The sequence below is a fragment of the Dipodomys merriami genome, unplaced genomic scaffold (assembly GCF_024711535.1).
Source record: "Dipodomys merriami isolate MVZ:Mamm:240054 unplaced genomic scaffold, mDipMer1.0.p SCAF_348, whole genome shotgun sequence".
Classification (NCBI taxonomy): domain Eukaryota; kingdom Metazoa; phylum Chordata; class Mammalia; order Rodentia; family Heteromyidae; genus Dipodomys; species Dipodomys merriami.
This window is the reverse complement of record NW_027205026.1, coordinates 474,632-490,185: the sequence shown is the minus strand read 5'-3', so window position 1 is coordinate 490,185 and position 15,554 is coordinate 474,632. Positions and strand designations below refer to the sequence as shown.

General features: G+C 50.6%; 1 protein-coding gene across 3 annotated transcripts in view; it reads left to right on the top strand.

Moving 5' to 3' along the window:
* Nucleotides 1–3,644: 3,644 nt before the first annotated feature.
* The window catches only part of Spg7 (SPG7 matrix AAA peptidase subunit, paraplegin), a 37,926-nt gene continuing 26,016 nt past the window's right edge, over nt 3,645–15,554 (top strand). For all 3 annotated transcript variants that reach the window (XM_069987842.1, XM_069987841.1, XM_069987840.1), the window contains exons 1-5: nt 3,645–3,831; nt 6,446–6,548; nt 10,149–10,238; nt 12,539–12,780; nt 14,487–14,626. In XM_069987842.1, the coding sequence (XP_069843943.1) occupies nt 3,670–3,831; nt 6,446–6,548; nt 10,149–10,238; nt 12,539–12,780; nt 14,487–14,626 (737 nt within the window). In that variant the 5' untranslated portion in view covers nt 3,645–3,669. The remainder of the gene's footprint in view (nt 3,832–6,445; nt 6,549–10,148; nt 10,239–12,538; nt 12,781–14,486; nt 14,627–15,554) is intronic.

Sequence of the window (15,554 nt, the reverse complement as noted above, 5' to 3'; positions counted from 1 at the left end):
CATGCAAGGCAAGCACTCTACCACTGAGCCACCTTCCCAGCCCAAAGGCTCTCTATATCCAACTCACATTCCCCACACCTCAGCCCCAGCTCTACTTCAAGCTTTTTGGTGGTTAATTGGAGATGAGTCTCGTGAACATTCCTGCCTAGGCTGGCTTCAAACTACATTCCTCAGATCTCAGCCCCCTGAGTAGCTAGGATTACAGGTGTGAGCCACCAGCTCCTGGACCTTATACACAAAGGGAAGTCCATCTTGCTTTCAGAATATTAAAGGCTTACTCTTGTCTTACAGGTAAGACAATGGAGGGTTCAAAAGCAGCTTGTTTGAAGTCCCCCAGAAATCCATAAGAGTAAGGAGGAGGGCCTAGTAGTCGTCTCTATCAGTGTGGAACAAATGCCAGAGCCAGGAACTCATACCCATAATGCTAGCTACTCAGAAGACTGAGACCTGGAAGATCAAGGCTCAAAAGCAGTCCAGGCAAAGAAGGCCAAGAGACTCTTTAAACTATGTCCAATTAAGCAGCAAATGTTGGACTTTAGGTGTGGCTCACATGGTTCAGCACTAACCATGAGTGACAAAGCCTAGCAAGAGCATGATGCCTGGCACCACACAAAAGGAATAGAGTTGAAGGGCTAGGAGTGGGAATAGATTTGCTCTCTTGTCTTTTCCCTCACTCATGGCCCAGGTTCTAAATGCAGCCCTCAGATATTCTTGATGAGCCTACCTACTGACCTATGACTGCTGCCACGGTATGGGTAGCAGTCCAGAAACTGTCCTGGAAGTCACCAAGACACTGCCTCACCAAGGTTAAAGAATTAAGCAGTAGAGGGAGGCCAGGCTAAAATGTCCTAGTGTACATGGATCTCAGTAAGCTAAGGTAAGAGGCAGTATAAAGGGGTAAACAGAAGTGACAAAGCACAGAAAGAATAAAGACAGGTAAAGGAAGAGCCCGAGAAGAAAGTAAAGCTGTCACATGTAGGTAGTTAGGGGACTGCTCTGAAGCAGTGACTAAGAAAGGAAGTTCTGAGGAGCCATCTCTTGGCCTGAGGTTGTGGAGCACTGGAATCCTCAAAGGAAATCCCCACTGCCTGAAGTAACGTGAGCCTCTGCCTGATGCCACTCCGGTTGTAGAACAGATGAAGACGCTGTTCACCTCTGCAGGGCCCAGGACCAGACCTAGCCTGCAAAGCAAAGGTGGAATAAAAATTAGTGCATAGTCTTTCCCAGGCATTTCTTGCTTATGACATCCTAGTAATAACAATAATTCTTAGAGATAAATGCCTTTCTGGTTCACAAGTTGCTTTCACATACATTTACTGCATTTTATCTTTACAACAACCCTGTGGGAAAGCTAACACTAGTATTACCTAGCTTTGCGGTAATTATTATCCCAATTTTAACAGATGAGAAAATTGAGGCTTGGAGAAGTTAATAATTTGCTCCAGGTCACAGCTGCAAGGGAAAGAACCCAGCTTTCTTCCCCCAGAGGTTGTACTTTTTTGTTTTGGCCAGTCCTGGGGCTTGAACTCAGGGCCTGAGCACTGTCCCTGAGCTTTTGCTCAAGGCTAGCACTTTTACCACTTGAAACACAGCTTCACTTCCAGCTTTTTCTGTGTATGTGGTACTGAGGAATCAACGCAGAGCTTCATGCATGCTAGGCAAGCACTCTACCACTCAGCCACATTCTTAGCCCCAGGATGCACTTCTGACATCACCTCAGACTGCTTCTGTATCCATTGCCAGATAGAAGCTAGACAGCAATAACTTTATTTCAAACAAGGATTGCAGCTTTTCTCTCACCAAACATTCAAATGTGTTAGATAGTCTCCAACTTTCAGCAGCAAAGGAAGGGTCAGGGAGTTTGGTCTCTTTCTATCAGAGATGTCCTCCAAAAGCACTGATGGAATGCAAGGGAGGCTCTCAGGCTGTCTGCCAGTGGTGGTGGGTGGCTAACTCAGGGGAGTGAGATCTGAGGCTTACAATCCAAACAGAAAAACTCATGAGATTCTTATCTCCTGTTAACCACCAAAAAGCTGAAAGTGGAGCTGTGGCTCAAGTGACAGAGCACTAGCCTTGAGCAAAAAAAACTTAGGTACAGCCCTCAGACCCTGAGTTCAAGCCACAGGACTGGCAATAAAAAAGAAGGAAAGAGAACTAAAGGAAGGAACCATTTCAGAAGTTCAGTTACAGTCATATCAAAGGACAATGAGGGCCAAACACAGTGACCCAGAACATAGAAAGGGGCAGGACAAGACTCTTTTATGACCATTTGATCTTTTTTTTTTTTGGTTGGTTGTGGGGCTTGAACTCCGGGCCTGGGCGCTGTCCCTCAGCTCTTCAGCTCAAGGCGAGCGCTCTACCACTTGAGCCACAGCGCCACTTGCGGCTTTCTGGTGGTTCGTTGGAGATAAGTCTCACAGACTTTCCTGCTCGGGCTGGCTTTGAACCGTAATCCTCAGATCTCACCCTCGTGAGTTGCTAGGAAGACAGGCGTGAGTTACTGGTGCCCTGAACCATTTGATCTTTTAATCAGGAAAATAAAATAATTGAAAAAGACAAACAGGAAAGATGGTTTGGTCGTGAAGGAAGATTAAGAACGGTAAAAACAACAGGAAAAAAAAATCTATACGGCTCAGCACCGGTGGCTCACGCCTGTCATCCTAGCTACTCGGGAGGCTGAGACCTGAGGATCGCGGTTCAAAGCCAGCCCGAGCAGGAGAGACCGTGAGACTCCTATCTCCAATAAACCACCAGAAAACCGGAAGTGGCGCTGTAGCTCAAGTGGTAGAGCGCTCGCCTTGAGCTGAAGAGCTGAGTTCAAGCCCCACAACCGACCAAAAACAAAAACATGTACAGTGAAAATCGGTGGAAGTCCTGGGCCTCCAGAGCTGCTTGAAATGAACAGAACATGTGGAAACGGGCAGGACACAGCCCTTCGCAGGTGAGGACCGAGCCGACAGGCGCGTCCGACGGGCAGCCGCGCCGGCCTCCTTCACGAGGGTCCCGGCAGGCGTCTTCCATTCTGCCGAGCCCCGCTTTCCCCGTCTGTGAGGCGGACGTCAAAGCACTTACTTCCCGGAGCTGTGACTGCCACGCCGCGTCTGGCCCGGAGCCAGCGCGGGCCGGCGCTCGGAAACGCTCGTTTGTCGGTGTGAACTGGAGACCCGGGCGGCCGCGGAGCTTCCCTTCCGGCAGCCGGCCTGCGGAGTGCGGGCCGCGGGACCCCGGGCCGGCGCGGCCTGCCCGCCCGCCGGCGCTCCATTTGCTTACTTCCTCCCGAAACCGGAAGCTCGGGCTCCGCCCGCGGGCGGCCGTGCCCGCGCGCTCCCGGGCCGCCTCGGGCGCCGGGGACGGGAGCCCGCCCCTGCCGTCAGCAGTGCCACGAGGGCGCAGCTCGGCCCCACATGGCCCACCAGAGGAGCGAGTCAGCCTCAAGGGGTGAATGTGGAAACCAGAGCTACCACTTAGTCACTTCTCAGGCCTCAAAAGACGTCCCCGGACGAAGAGCCGGGAAGAACCCGGGGCAACCGGGGCGGGCTCCGGCGCGGCCCGCGCGGTCTGCGCATGCGCCCGAGCACCCGCCCCGCGCCTAGTGCGCAGGCGTGCGAGGAGGAGCGCGCCCCCGGGGCGCCGCCGAGCCTCCAGCGCGCAGGCGCGGCTCCCGGCAGCATGGCGGCCGCCTTGCTGCTGCTACGCGCCCTCCGCCAGAGCCCGGGTTCAGGTCCCCGGCGGTGGAGCCCAGGCTTCCCCGCCGGGGCTGGGAGCCGACGGCCGTCTGTGGTCTGTAGGACTCCGGCGCTTCTCTCGGAGGCCGGGAGACGGGCCCTGCAGGTAACCCGCGAGCGGCCTCCGGGCCCGGCGGTGGTCGCGGGGACGCGCCGGCCTCCCCACCTCCGGCTCGGCCCCTCCCCGCTCTACCCCCCTCGGCCCCTCCCCCTCCCCGCTCTACCCCCCTCGGCCCCTCCCCCTCCCCGCTCTACCCCCCTCGGCCCCTCCCCCTCCCCGCTCTACCCCCCTCGGCCCCTCCCCCTCCCCGCTCTACCCCCTCGGCCCCTCCCCGCTCTACCCCCCTCGGCCCCTCCCCCTCCCCGCTCTACCCCCCTCCCCCTCCCCGCTCTACCCCCCTCGGCCCCTCCCCCTCCCCGCTCTACCCCCCTCCCCCTCCCCGCTCTACCCCCCTCGGCCCCTCCCCCTCCCCGCTCTACCCCCCTCGGCCCCTCCCCCTCCCCGCTCTACCCCCCTCGGCCCCTCCCCGCTCTACCCCCCTCGGCCCCTCCCCCTCCCCACTCTACCCCCCTCGGCCCCTCCCCCTCCCCGCTCCACCCCCCTCGGCCCCTCCCCCTCCCCGCTCTACCCCCCTCGGCCCCTCCCCCTCCCCGCTCTACCCCCTCGGCCCCTCCCCGCTCTACCCCCCTCGGCCCCTCCCCCTCCCCGCTCTACCCCCCTCCCCCTCCCCGCTCTACCCCCCTCGGCCCCTCCCCCTCCCCGCTCTACCCCCCTCCCCCTCCCCGCTCTACCCCCCTCGGCCCCTCCCCCTCCCCGCTCTACCCCCCTCGGCCCCTCCCCCTCCCCGCTCTACCCCCCTCGGCCCCTCCCCCTCCCCGCTCTACCCCCCTCGGCCCCTCCCCCTCCCCGCTCTACCCCCTCGGCCCCTCCCCGCTCTACCCCCCTCGGCCCCTCCCCCTCCCCGCTCTACCCCCCTCCCCCTCCCCGCTCTACCCCCCTCGGCCCCTCCCCCTCCCCGCTCTACCCCCCTCCCCCTCCCCGCTCTACCCCCCTCGGCCCCTCCCCCTCCCCGCTCTACCCCCCTCGGCCCCTCCCCCTCCCCGCTCTACCCCCCTCGGCCCCTCCCCGCTCTACCCCCCTCGGCCCCTCCCCCTCCCCACTCTACCCCCCTCGGCCCCTCCCCCTCCCCGCTCCACCCCCCTCGGCCCCTCCCCCTCCCCGCTCTACCCCCCTCGGCCCCTCCCCCTCCCCGCTCTACCCCCCTCGGCCCCTCCCCCTCCCCGCTCTACCCCCCTCGGCCCCTCCCCCTCCCCGCTCTACCCCCCTCGGCCCCTCCCCCTCCCTGCTCCACCCCCCTCGGCCCCTCCCCCTCCCCGCTCTACCCCCCTCGGCCCCTCCCCCTCCCCGCTCTACCCCCCTCGGCCCCTCCCCCTCCCCGCTCTACCCCCCTCGGCCCCTCCCCCTCCCCGCTCTACCCCCCTCGGCCCCTCTCCCTCCCCCTCTACCCCCCTCGGCCCCTCCCCCTCCCCACTCTACTCCCTCGGCCACCACCCCCTCCCCGCTGTATCCCCACTTGGTCCTCGCCCCTCTACCCCTTCCCCCGCTCTGTCCCCCCCTTGGTCTTGGCCATCCCCCTCTCCCTGCCCGAGCTCGGCCTCCGCCCCCTCCCCTCCATACTCGGCTCCCCCTTCCTCCTGCCCCAGGAGGACCCGGGTGGGCCTGTAGGGGGCAGCGTGGCGACCTCCACCCTCCACCCTCCTGACATGGACACCCTGTGGTCTCCCAGGGCCTCGGGCCACTCTTCGATGGCTCTGAGGGCAGCTTCTCCAGATGCGTTCCAGTGCCTCCCAGACACAGCTGTGATTCCAAGTGGGCTGTCAGAAAGCCGAACTCCTGGGTAGCTACTTTGCAAGTGTCCCTCCTTACAAATTCAGTTCCAAACAAGAGCTCGAGGTCCTGGGTTCAAGCCCCAGGACCAGCACACACACATACACACACCCCGTAGACACTGGGTGTGGTAACACCGTTGTAATCCAAGTGGTCTGCCAGCTGAGGCAGGAGATGATGCGTTTCAGGCCAGCCTGGGTATATAGCGGACACTTACTCAACACCACAAAAACCCTTTCAAGTGGGAACATGTTCACCTGGAAAAGAGGACACTGGAATGTAAGCTGTTCGAGCCTTTAGTACCTAGAAGTGGAGTTGTTCACCAATGATAAAGCACAAATGTGGATTCTTACTGTGGGCCCTTGAGGGCATTGGGCCAGAAAATAGTGGCATTGCCAGTACTTTGATGTGTTTGACTTTCTCGGTAGCTTTGGACATTTTGCTATTCTCTTAAAACTTGGAAGCTCTGATGGCTCAGGCCTGTAATCCTAACTAGCCCAGGAGGCTGAGATCTGAGGATCTCAGTTCAAAGCCAGCCCAAGCAGGAAAGTCTGTGAGACGCTTATCGCCAATGAACCACCAGAAAACGAAGTGGTGCTGTGGCTCTAGGGGTGGAGCGCTTGCCTTGAGCTGAAGAGTACAGGTACAGCACCCAGGCCCAGAGTTCAAGCCCCACAACTTACCAAAAAAAAAAAAAAGAACTTTGAAATGACACACAGGCAATTCTCATTTTAGGACAATGTAATCACTACAATTGAGATATTCTGTGTTGCATTCATGTACTATGGTCTTCGTATGACCGCATCTATTCTGTTTTTTTTTTTTTTTTCAGAGCTTACAATTGCGAACTCTAACCCCTACTTTTGAAGGCATCAGCGGATTACTATTGAAACAGCATCTAGTTCAAAACCCAATCAGACTCTGGAAACTCATAGGTGTGTAACTGCTGAAACACAGGTGGCATGGGAGAAGTCATGGCGTTTGTGAACATTGACCCGTGCACTGTGTAAGGACATCTCCTACACTGATAGACTGCAGACGGGACTGTGACTAGTCCTTGTAAGGTGGTAATGGAAGCTGGGTGTGTGGGTGTACACTTGTAACCCCAGGTCTCAGGGCGGTGAGGCGGAGCCTCACACATTTGATGTAGCTTGGGCTGTATACTGAAACCTTGTCTCAAAAAACAAAAACAGGCCGGTGGCTCACACCTGTAATCCTAGGTTCAAAGCCAGCCCGGTTAGAAAAGTCCATTAGTCTCTACCTCTATGTAAGTGGCACTGTGGCTCAAGTGGTAGAGCACTAGCCTTCGGCTAAAGAGCTGAGGGACAGTCCTCAGGCCCACAGTTCAAGACCCACAACTGACCAAAAGAAAACGGGGGGCGGGGGAGGGGGGAGCCTAGGATGTGACCTAGGAGGAAGAGGAGTTGATTGCGTCCAGGTATGCCAGTTACCTCCTTGATTTATGCAGGAGGTGAGGAGCTCAGGGCCTGAAGTCTTCAGTATAATAGCCTAGGAACATCAGACTGTATATATCCCCTGGGCATCCAGTAGGCTTTACCATCTAGGTTTGTGTAAAAGCTCTGATATTCACGTGATGAAATCTGACTACATATCCTTGTCAAGTGAGATGTGGCTGAATTAGGATAGCTTGACCAGAAATCTGACAATAATCTTAGAAGGACCTTTGTCTGCTTCTTACTGTGAGCCTTGGACTCTACAGGATAATCTGATAAGAAGTTACACAGAGGAAGTTTTTCCAAGTTCTGAATTATTTATTTTTGCTTATTTTGCTTTTGGTTTCTTCTTCTTCTTTTGGCAATACAGTTGGTTTGAATTTAGGGTCTTGGTGCTTACTGGGCAGGTACTTGGTCACTTAAGCCACATGCCCACCCCTTTTGATTTCTTATGTTTGAGGTAGGGTTTCGGATTTACACCTAGTAGGTCTACACAGTGGCCCTTCCCATCTCAGCCTCCTTCACATGGGAAGAATGGCACCTGCCGCCATGCCTCTGGTGTTGGTAGAGATGGAGCTCACACCAGCATTTGCCCAGCTGGTCTCAAACTAACCCAGACACTGTGCCTGGCCACTTATTTGCTTTGAACTCCCTTTTCTTTTTTTTTTTTAGTTGCAGTTAAATACCAATAACAAGGTTTCTTGATAAAGATTTTACAAATAATCTACACACATTTGCATATCATTACAGCTGCAATATTGAATGGCATGCTGTGACATTCCCCAGCCTCTCTTGATCTACTTTAGAGGGCCTTTAAGGTTGTGTCTCTTAAATTTACCCTGCTTTTGCCCAACTGGCGCAGGGAAAATGGAATATTTGAACTCTTGATTTACATGAAGTAGCTGGTGCACACCAGGGTCAGGGAGGACACTTGGCTTGCTGATGGCCTGCCTCCTTTGCTCAAGTTGTGTTTCAATCTACTATGTCCAGTGGCTCTGAGACCAGATGCATGTCCTTCAGCTCTCCCATAACTGTTGCTGGGATCAGGTGGCAGTCAAGGCAGTTTTCTTGGTGAGTCTATTAATGTCTTCCTGAAGAAAGTTACAGTTTAGGTCTCAGTTGTGAGACAACCCATCCCCCTTGAGACTTTGAGCAAGATTTATGTAACGTGTTAAGCCAGTCTGTCCTGAGTAATGGTGCCTGTGTTGCTGCTGTTGCCACATGTGCTAAAGCCTTTTGTTTTACTTGTTTGTTTAAATGAGCTTAAGTCAACTTTATGCCTACAACAGTTGGGTTTTTTTTATTGGTCAGTCGTGGGGCTTGAACTTGGCCTGGGCACTGTCTCTGAGCTCTTTTTGCTCAGGGCAAGCGATCTAACACCTTGAGCCACAGCTCTACTTCCTAACAAATATTTTTGTTTGTATGTGATATACTCTCCCACTTGGCCACATCCTTTAATTTTTGTTCACTCACAATAGTCAATTGTACATGCATATGCGTGCACGTGAGCATGCTGGTGCTAGGGCTTGAACTCAGAGCTGCTCATTCTCAATGCTTACTACTAGCTTTTTACCTCTTGAGTCACTTCTGGCTTTTGCTGGTTAGTTGGATTTAAGTGTCTCCTGATTTGTTTACACAAACTGGCTTTGTTTGAACTTTAATCCTCAAATCTCAGCCTCTTGAGTAGCTAGGATTACAGGCATGAGCCACCGGTACCCTACTTAATTGTTTTTTTTGGGGGGGGGGGCGTCATGGGGCCTGAACTCTGGGCCTGGGCGCTGTCCCTCAGCTCTTCATCCCAAGGCGATCGCTCTACCACTTGAGCCACACTGCCACTTCTGGTTTTCTGGTGGTTTATTGGAGATAAGAGTCTCATGGCCTTTCCTGCCCAGGCTGGCTTTGAACCTCGATCCTCAGATCTAAGCCTCCTAAGTAGCTAGGATAACAGGCATGAGACACCAGTGCCTGGCCCCTAATTTTTAATCTATTTTACTTTTTTTTCCTTCCCAGTACTCCAGTTTGAACTCAGGGCCTGGGTGCTGTCCTGTAGCTTTTTCACTCAAGGTTAACACTCTACTACTTGAGCCACAGCTTTACTTCTGGATTTTTAGTGGTTAATTGGATCTCACAGACTTTTCTGCCCAGGCTAGCTTCAAACTATATTCTCACATCTCAGCCTCCCTGAGTAGCTAGGATTATAAGCTTGAGACACCAGCACCTGGCCAAAATTTTGTGTGTGTGTGCTGGTACTGGGACTTGAACTCAGGATCTTGTGTTCTCACTTGCTCAAAGCTTGTACATTACTACTAGAACCTCACCTTCACTTTTGGTGGTTGATTGGGGATAAGTCTCAGATTTGTCCACCTAGGCTGACATCAAACTGAGATCCTCAGATTTTTAGCCTCCTGAGTAGCTAGGATTGTTACAAGTGTGAGTCCCCAGCCCTACTTTTGGTGTTGATATTGTTGATGCAAGGTCTTACTATGTAGCTCAGGCTAGACTGGAACTCACAGTCCTCATGCCTCTTTTTTTTTTTTTTTTTTTTTTTGGGTCCGGTCGTGGGGCCTGAACTCTGGGCCTGGGCGCTGTTCCTCGGCTCTTCAGCTCAAGGCTAGCGCTCTACCACTTGAGCCACAGTGCCACTTCCGGCTTTTTTCTTTTTGCTTATGTGGTGCTGAGGAATCGAACCTAGGGCCTCAGGCATGCAAGGCAAGCACTCTACCACTGAGCCACCTTCCCAGCCCCTCCTCATGCCTCTTGAGTGCACTCAGCATCCCCAATGCTAGAACTATAGGCATACACAACATCTTCCTACTTAGCCAACTTAAATAGCAAAGATATTTCACTTTATAACTTGAATAATTAACAATAATAAGAATAGTTCACTATCTATAATTCATGGCGTCAGTAGTAGGAACAATGGAAGACATGCTTTATTCTCTTGAACTTACAGCTCTTAGGACACAGGCTGTAGGTGGTTTCTGTTGTGATTATGTTATTTGGGAATATATTGTTCTTCCACGTGTTTTCCCTGTAGTTGCAAATGTTCGTTGTCATGTTCTTCCCTGTTTATTATTACAGGTAGCACTTACTATTTTAACACTTCAAGAGTGAAGCAAAAGAATAAAGACAGTGATAAAACCAAAGGGAAAGTACCTGAAGATGATGAAGGTAACCCTGTCTGCTGTTCTCAAACAATGCCTACCCTGCTGACCTTACTTTTGTGCTCTTAGCAAAGTGAGGATAGTCCTAAGATGGAAGTCCAGCCACCTGCACTTGCTGTCCTTATGCACATTCTCTCCCACTTTTGTCTCTTACGTAATTATTGGGTCCTTCGCGATTTTTCCTGAGCTGCTTTGGTTGACATATGTGCCTGTGAGAAGCATTGAGAAATACCTGAAGACAGGCAGCCTTTCTGTGTCTGCAAGCAAAGGGTGAATCTCAGATGAACCCAGAGCTCCTGGGGTGAGGACCCGAACACCTCAGCCGAACCCAGCCTCATACACATTGGTGATTGCTGCCACTGCCCCTGGGCATAGGAAGCAATTCCTAGAGGAGAATGGCAAGGAAGAACCATCAGTCAGCCTGTACCAGCTCATCTACCCTGTCCTAGTTCACGAGTTCACTCCCTCGGGTACAAGAATCTAAGAATGTCCTGCATAGCTTAGGTTTCACATCTACTCCAGAATTAGGACTCATTCAACATTGTGAAAGGAAATTAAACTGTGAGTTTGAATTGAATTGGGGGTGTTTCTGAGCTCTCTATGATGAAAGCTGTTTTTGCTATTAGCTGTTTGGAAATTGTTAACCCTTACAAATGCTTAGTGTGGGCTCAGCAATAAGCTATGATTTGCATATATTATCTCAGTTAATTCTAAAAATAAAATAAATTCTAGTGGATTAAGTTAAATTTAAAAAGCAAAACTAGACTTTGGCACTAGTGTCTCATGCCTGTAATCCTAACTACTCAGGAAGCTGAGATCTGAGGATTACAGTTCAGAGCCAGCCTGGGTAGGTAAGTCTGTGAGATTCTTTCTCTCCAATTAACTACCAAAAAGAGCTTGACTCAAGTGCTAGGTGAGTTAGAGCTCAGATTCTTGTACTTGCTAAACAGGCGCTCCACCACTGAGTCACTCCATTGGCACCTGAATATTTTTCCTTGTTTGTAAACTACAGCAGGCCCAATGTAGCCTTCAAGCTAGAAACAGGGATTTCAGTGTCTGATATGTCCATATCTCTGTATGGGAAATTAGATAGGATAATCACAAAAAGCAGCTGAGAAAGGAGTTCATCGTGATGATGGAGTCTCATGTTGGATCAGTAGGGTTTAGTGATTGGAAAGTGTTTCCAGAAGGTTCATGTAGCTTCCAATTTTGCTGACTGTTGACACTTTAGAAAACAAGATTGATGGTTTGAAGTGGATATTTTCCTAATAATCAGCTACTCAGAAGGTAAATTTCCTTACTGAAATAAATTGTAGCCTTTGTGTACTTTTGTGAATATAAGGTCTAAGTGTCAGACTAATTTAATACAGCTGGACATAGTAACGTGTAGTGTGTCTGCATATTTTCAAAACAACTGTTGCTTTAACCCTGTTCAGAAGATTTGACTTTGTTGGTTTTTTTGTTTGTTTGTTTGGTTTGTGCTTGTAGTGAGGCTTGAACTCCGGCTGGGAAGGTGGCTCAGTGGTAGAGCTCTTGCCTTGAATGCATGAGGCCCTGGGTTCGATTCCTCAGCACCACATAAGCAGGAAAAAAAAAAAAAGTGAGGCTTGAACTCAAGGTCTGGGTACCGTCCCTTAACTTTTTTTTTTTTTTTAAGAGCTGAGGACCAAATGCAGGGCCTTGCACTTGCCAAGCAAGTATTCTTCTACTGAGCTAAATCAGCATCCTATGCCTTTGCTTTTTTGCTGAAGGCTGGTATTCTACCATTTGAGTTACAGCTTCACTTCCAGTTCTTTTTTGGTGGTTAATTGAAGATAAGGGTCTTAAGACTTTCCTGCCTGGGCTGGAATTGAACAGTGATCCTCAGATCTCAGCCTCTTGAGTAGCTGGGATTATAGGTGTGAGCCACTGGCACCTGGCCTGGCAGAAGGTGGTGTTTCTTAAGGCAGGTCATAACAGGTTCTTCTGTATAACTAACAAGCGTGTGCTACAGACATTTCAATGGTATTTAACCATGTGTATGTACACAGGGTTTTTCAGTCTTCCCTTCACAGTGGAAGGTCTCCTAGGAATTCATTGACTTTGAAACTGGTTTCTTGTTCTTGATGAGGAGACCTCAGTGCATGAAGAACTGGTGACCTCAGACAGCTCATGGGTACCATCGTCTCAGGGAATTGGTGACTGGCAGAAATGCAGGCTTGTGTAGGATGCTAGACCCTCTCTTAGCTGAGCATTCCTAAAGAAATCACTGTTGGAATATCGCTGGCCCTTACTCTATTTGCCTGGTTCTCCTGTGCTCTTGTTCAGAGGAGAAGAGACGGAAGGAGCGGGAAGACCAAATGTACCGTGAGCGGCTGCGTACCTTGTTCATCATCGCAGTGGTCATGAGCCTGCTGAACTCGCTCAGCACCAGTGGAGGCAGCATCTCCTGGAATGACTTTGTCACCGAGATGTTGGCCAAAGGCGAGGTACAGCGTGTGCAGGTGGTCCCTGAAAGCGACGTTGTGGAGGTCTACCTATACCCTGGAGCTGTTGTGTTTGGGCGGCCTGTGAGTAAGGGGACACCATAAACTTGGTTCCTCGTTTATCATTCATTCCCTCCATTCCCAGCTTAGCTGGTTGTCCTGTTGTTTTTGTTTGTTTGTTTGTTTTTGCCAATCGAGGTGCTTGAACTCAGTCTGGGCACTGTCCTTGAGCCTCTTTTTGCTCAAGGCTAGCACTTGAGCCACAGCACCACTTTCAGCTTTTTCTGTGTATATGAGAGTGAAGAGTTGAACCCAGGGCTTCAGGCATGCTAGGCAAGGACTCTACTACTAGCCACATTCCCACCTGCTTACCTGGTTGTCTTTAAATAAGATGTGTGTCTAGAGATAGCAGTCAGGGCTCATTGCAGACTTTGGGGCAGTACTTGCTAAGATTCAGCTTAAAGAAGGCAGTGAGAGAGAAGAGCTTGACAGGGGAGAGAGTGCTGGTGTCTAAGTCCCAGGTAGGTGTTAGAGAATTCCACAGCTACCTCTTTCGGTGTTTGCAGAAAGATTTGGGAGTAAGTAACATATTGGCCCAAACTAGGGGCTGAAACCACCAGCTACTCTTGAGTTCTTCTAGGTGAGTCTGGATGGGGATTGCTGGCAGGGAATGAGGGGAGAAGGCTCTGACACAGGTCACATGAGTGGCGGGGAGTTACCATGAGCAGTTGGAGACGCAGTCCTGGATGGTTGACTAGGGAAAGAAGAAACATACGAAGTGCTTGCCCCACAGGCAAGCTCACACTGTGTGGAGTGGGAAGAGACGCTGGTTTGTGGAGGACTGAGCTTCCCAGAGAAGGAAGAAGAGTCTTCTCACCTCCGTTTTCTGTGCCTAACCCTGAGGAGTCTGGGGGGACCAATGCAGGAGGAGAGACATGTCAGGGAGGGGAGCAAGATGTGACTCACGGGGAGGAATGGGCACTGAGCGTGAGATGGTCGTCCCTAGGGTGACTGCGGCCGGTCCGTGTGTGTGCAGGCGGGGCTGTGGAGAGTCAGCTTCTTCATCTGAGAACACCTCTATCTGCTCACTTTCTCTCCCCCCATATGTGTGTGTGTATATATACAGAGAGAGAGAGAGAGAATCACCCTTGAGATGCATAGTGCACACAAGTTGATAGGTTGAATTGAAACCCCTTTGTACTATTTTAAGTAATTAAGTACTTATCTAAGTAATTAAGATAAAAATATTTTAAAGATGCAATAACCCTCTCAATTTTCTTTAAAATGTTTCGCTTAGTAGAAGTGGAATTTTGGCTCAATTGGTAGAGTGCCAGCCTTCAGGGAAAAAAAAAAAAATGAGAGTAGTACAAGCCCAAATATCAACAAAAAATAAAAATTAATTAATTTTAGCTGGGTGCCAGTGGGTTACATCTGAAATCCTAGCTGCTCAGGAAGCTGAGATTTGAGAATTACAGCCTGGGCAGGAAAGCTCATGAATCACTTATCTCTAGTTAACCATCAAAAAGCCACTCAAGTGGTAGAGCACTAGCCTGAGGGACAAAAAGCTCAGGGACAGTGCCCAGGTCCTAAGTAATGTTTTTCCTCTTAATAAGCCACATTTATCAGAAAACATATTATGCTTGCAAAAATTAGCACTTTTTAGGCACAGAAATGTTTTCTGCATGAAAACACTGCTTAGCATAATGTTTGGTGCTTTGACGTCTGTAAGGTCTACAGCCAGCCCTGAGCACTGCCCTTACCACTCATACTCATTTCTGCTCTGTCCCCAGCGGCTGGCATTGATGTATCGAATGCAAGTTGCAAACATTGACAAATTTGAAGAGAAGCTTCGAGCAGTTGAAGATGAACTGAAGATCGAGAGCAAGGACAGGATACCTGTTTCATATAAGCGCACAGGGTTCTTTGGAAAGTATGTCTGTCATCATGTAGCTTCAAACTAAGCCCAGCTGAGCTTTCATGTGGAAAACAAAAGTTCCTAACTAGGTCAGGTGTGATGCTACACATTTGTAATCTCTCAGAACTCTGGAGGCAGAAGTCAGAAGGTCTCAAGTTTAAAGCCAGCCTAGAGCCTGGTGCTGGTGGCTCACACCTGAGCGGGCTGAGAACTGAGAATCTCAGTTCAAAGCCAGCTCAGGCAAGAAATAAAGTTTCTGAGACTCTTATTTCCAGTTAACCAGTAGAAAGCCCAAAGTGGAGCTGTGGCTCAAGTGATAGTAGCTTTGAGCCATAAAGCTAAAACACACCATTCAGGCCCTGACTTTAAGCCCCACTATTGGCACGCACACACATAAACACACAAAAGCCAGCCTAGTACATAGAGAGATCCTCTCTTTTTTTTTTCTTTTTTTAAAATGATTATTATAAAGGTGATGTACAGAAGGGTTACAAGTATATAAGGCAAGCAAAGAGTACATTTCGTTCCCTGTTTTTCCCTCCCATCCCCATTGACAAGTTGTATAGTTCATTTTCAACTTAGTATCTAGTGAGTACCATGAGATCCTGTCTTTAAAAAAAAAGGCCATGAGCTGGGAATGTAGCTTAATGATAGAGTGCTTGCTTAGCATTCATGAAGCCGTGGGTTTGATTTCTCAGTACCACATAAACAGAAAAAGCCAGAAATGGCATTGTGGCTCAAGTGGTAGAGTGCTAGCCTTGAGCAAAAGAAGCTCAGGGACAGCGACCAGGCCCTGAGTTCAAACCCAGGACTGTCAAAAAAATAGTAATAATAATACACTTTTAATCCTATTTAGGAGACTGATATCTGATGATCACAGTCAGGACCAGCCAGCCTGGTCAGGAAAGTTTGTGAGATTCTTATCCCAGTTAAACACCAAAAC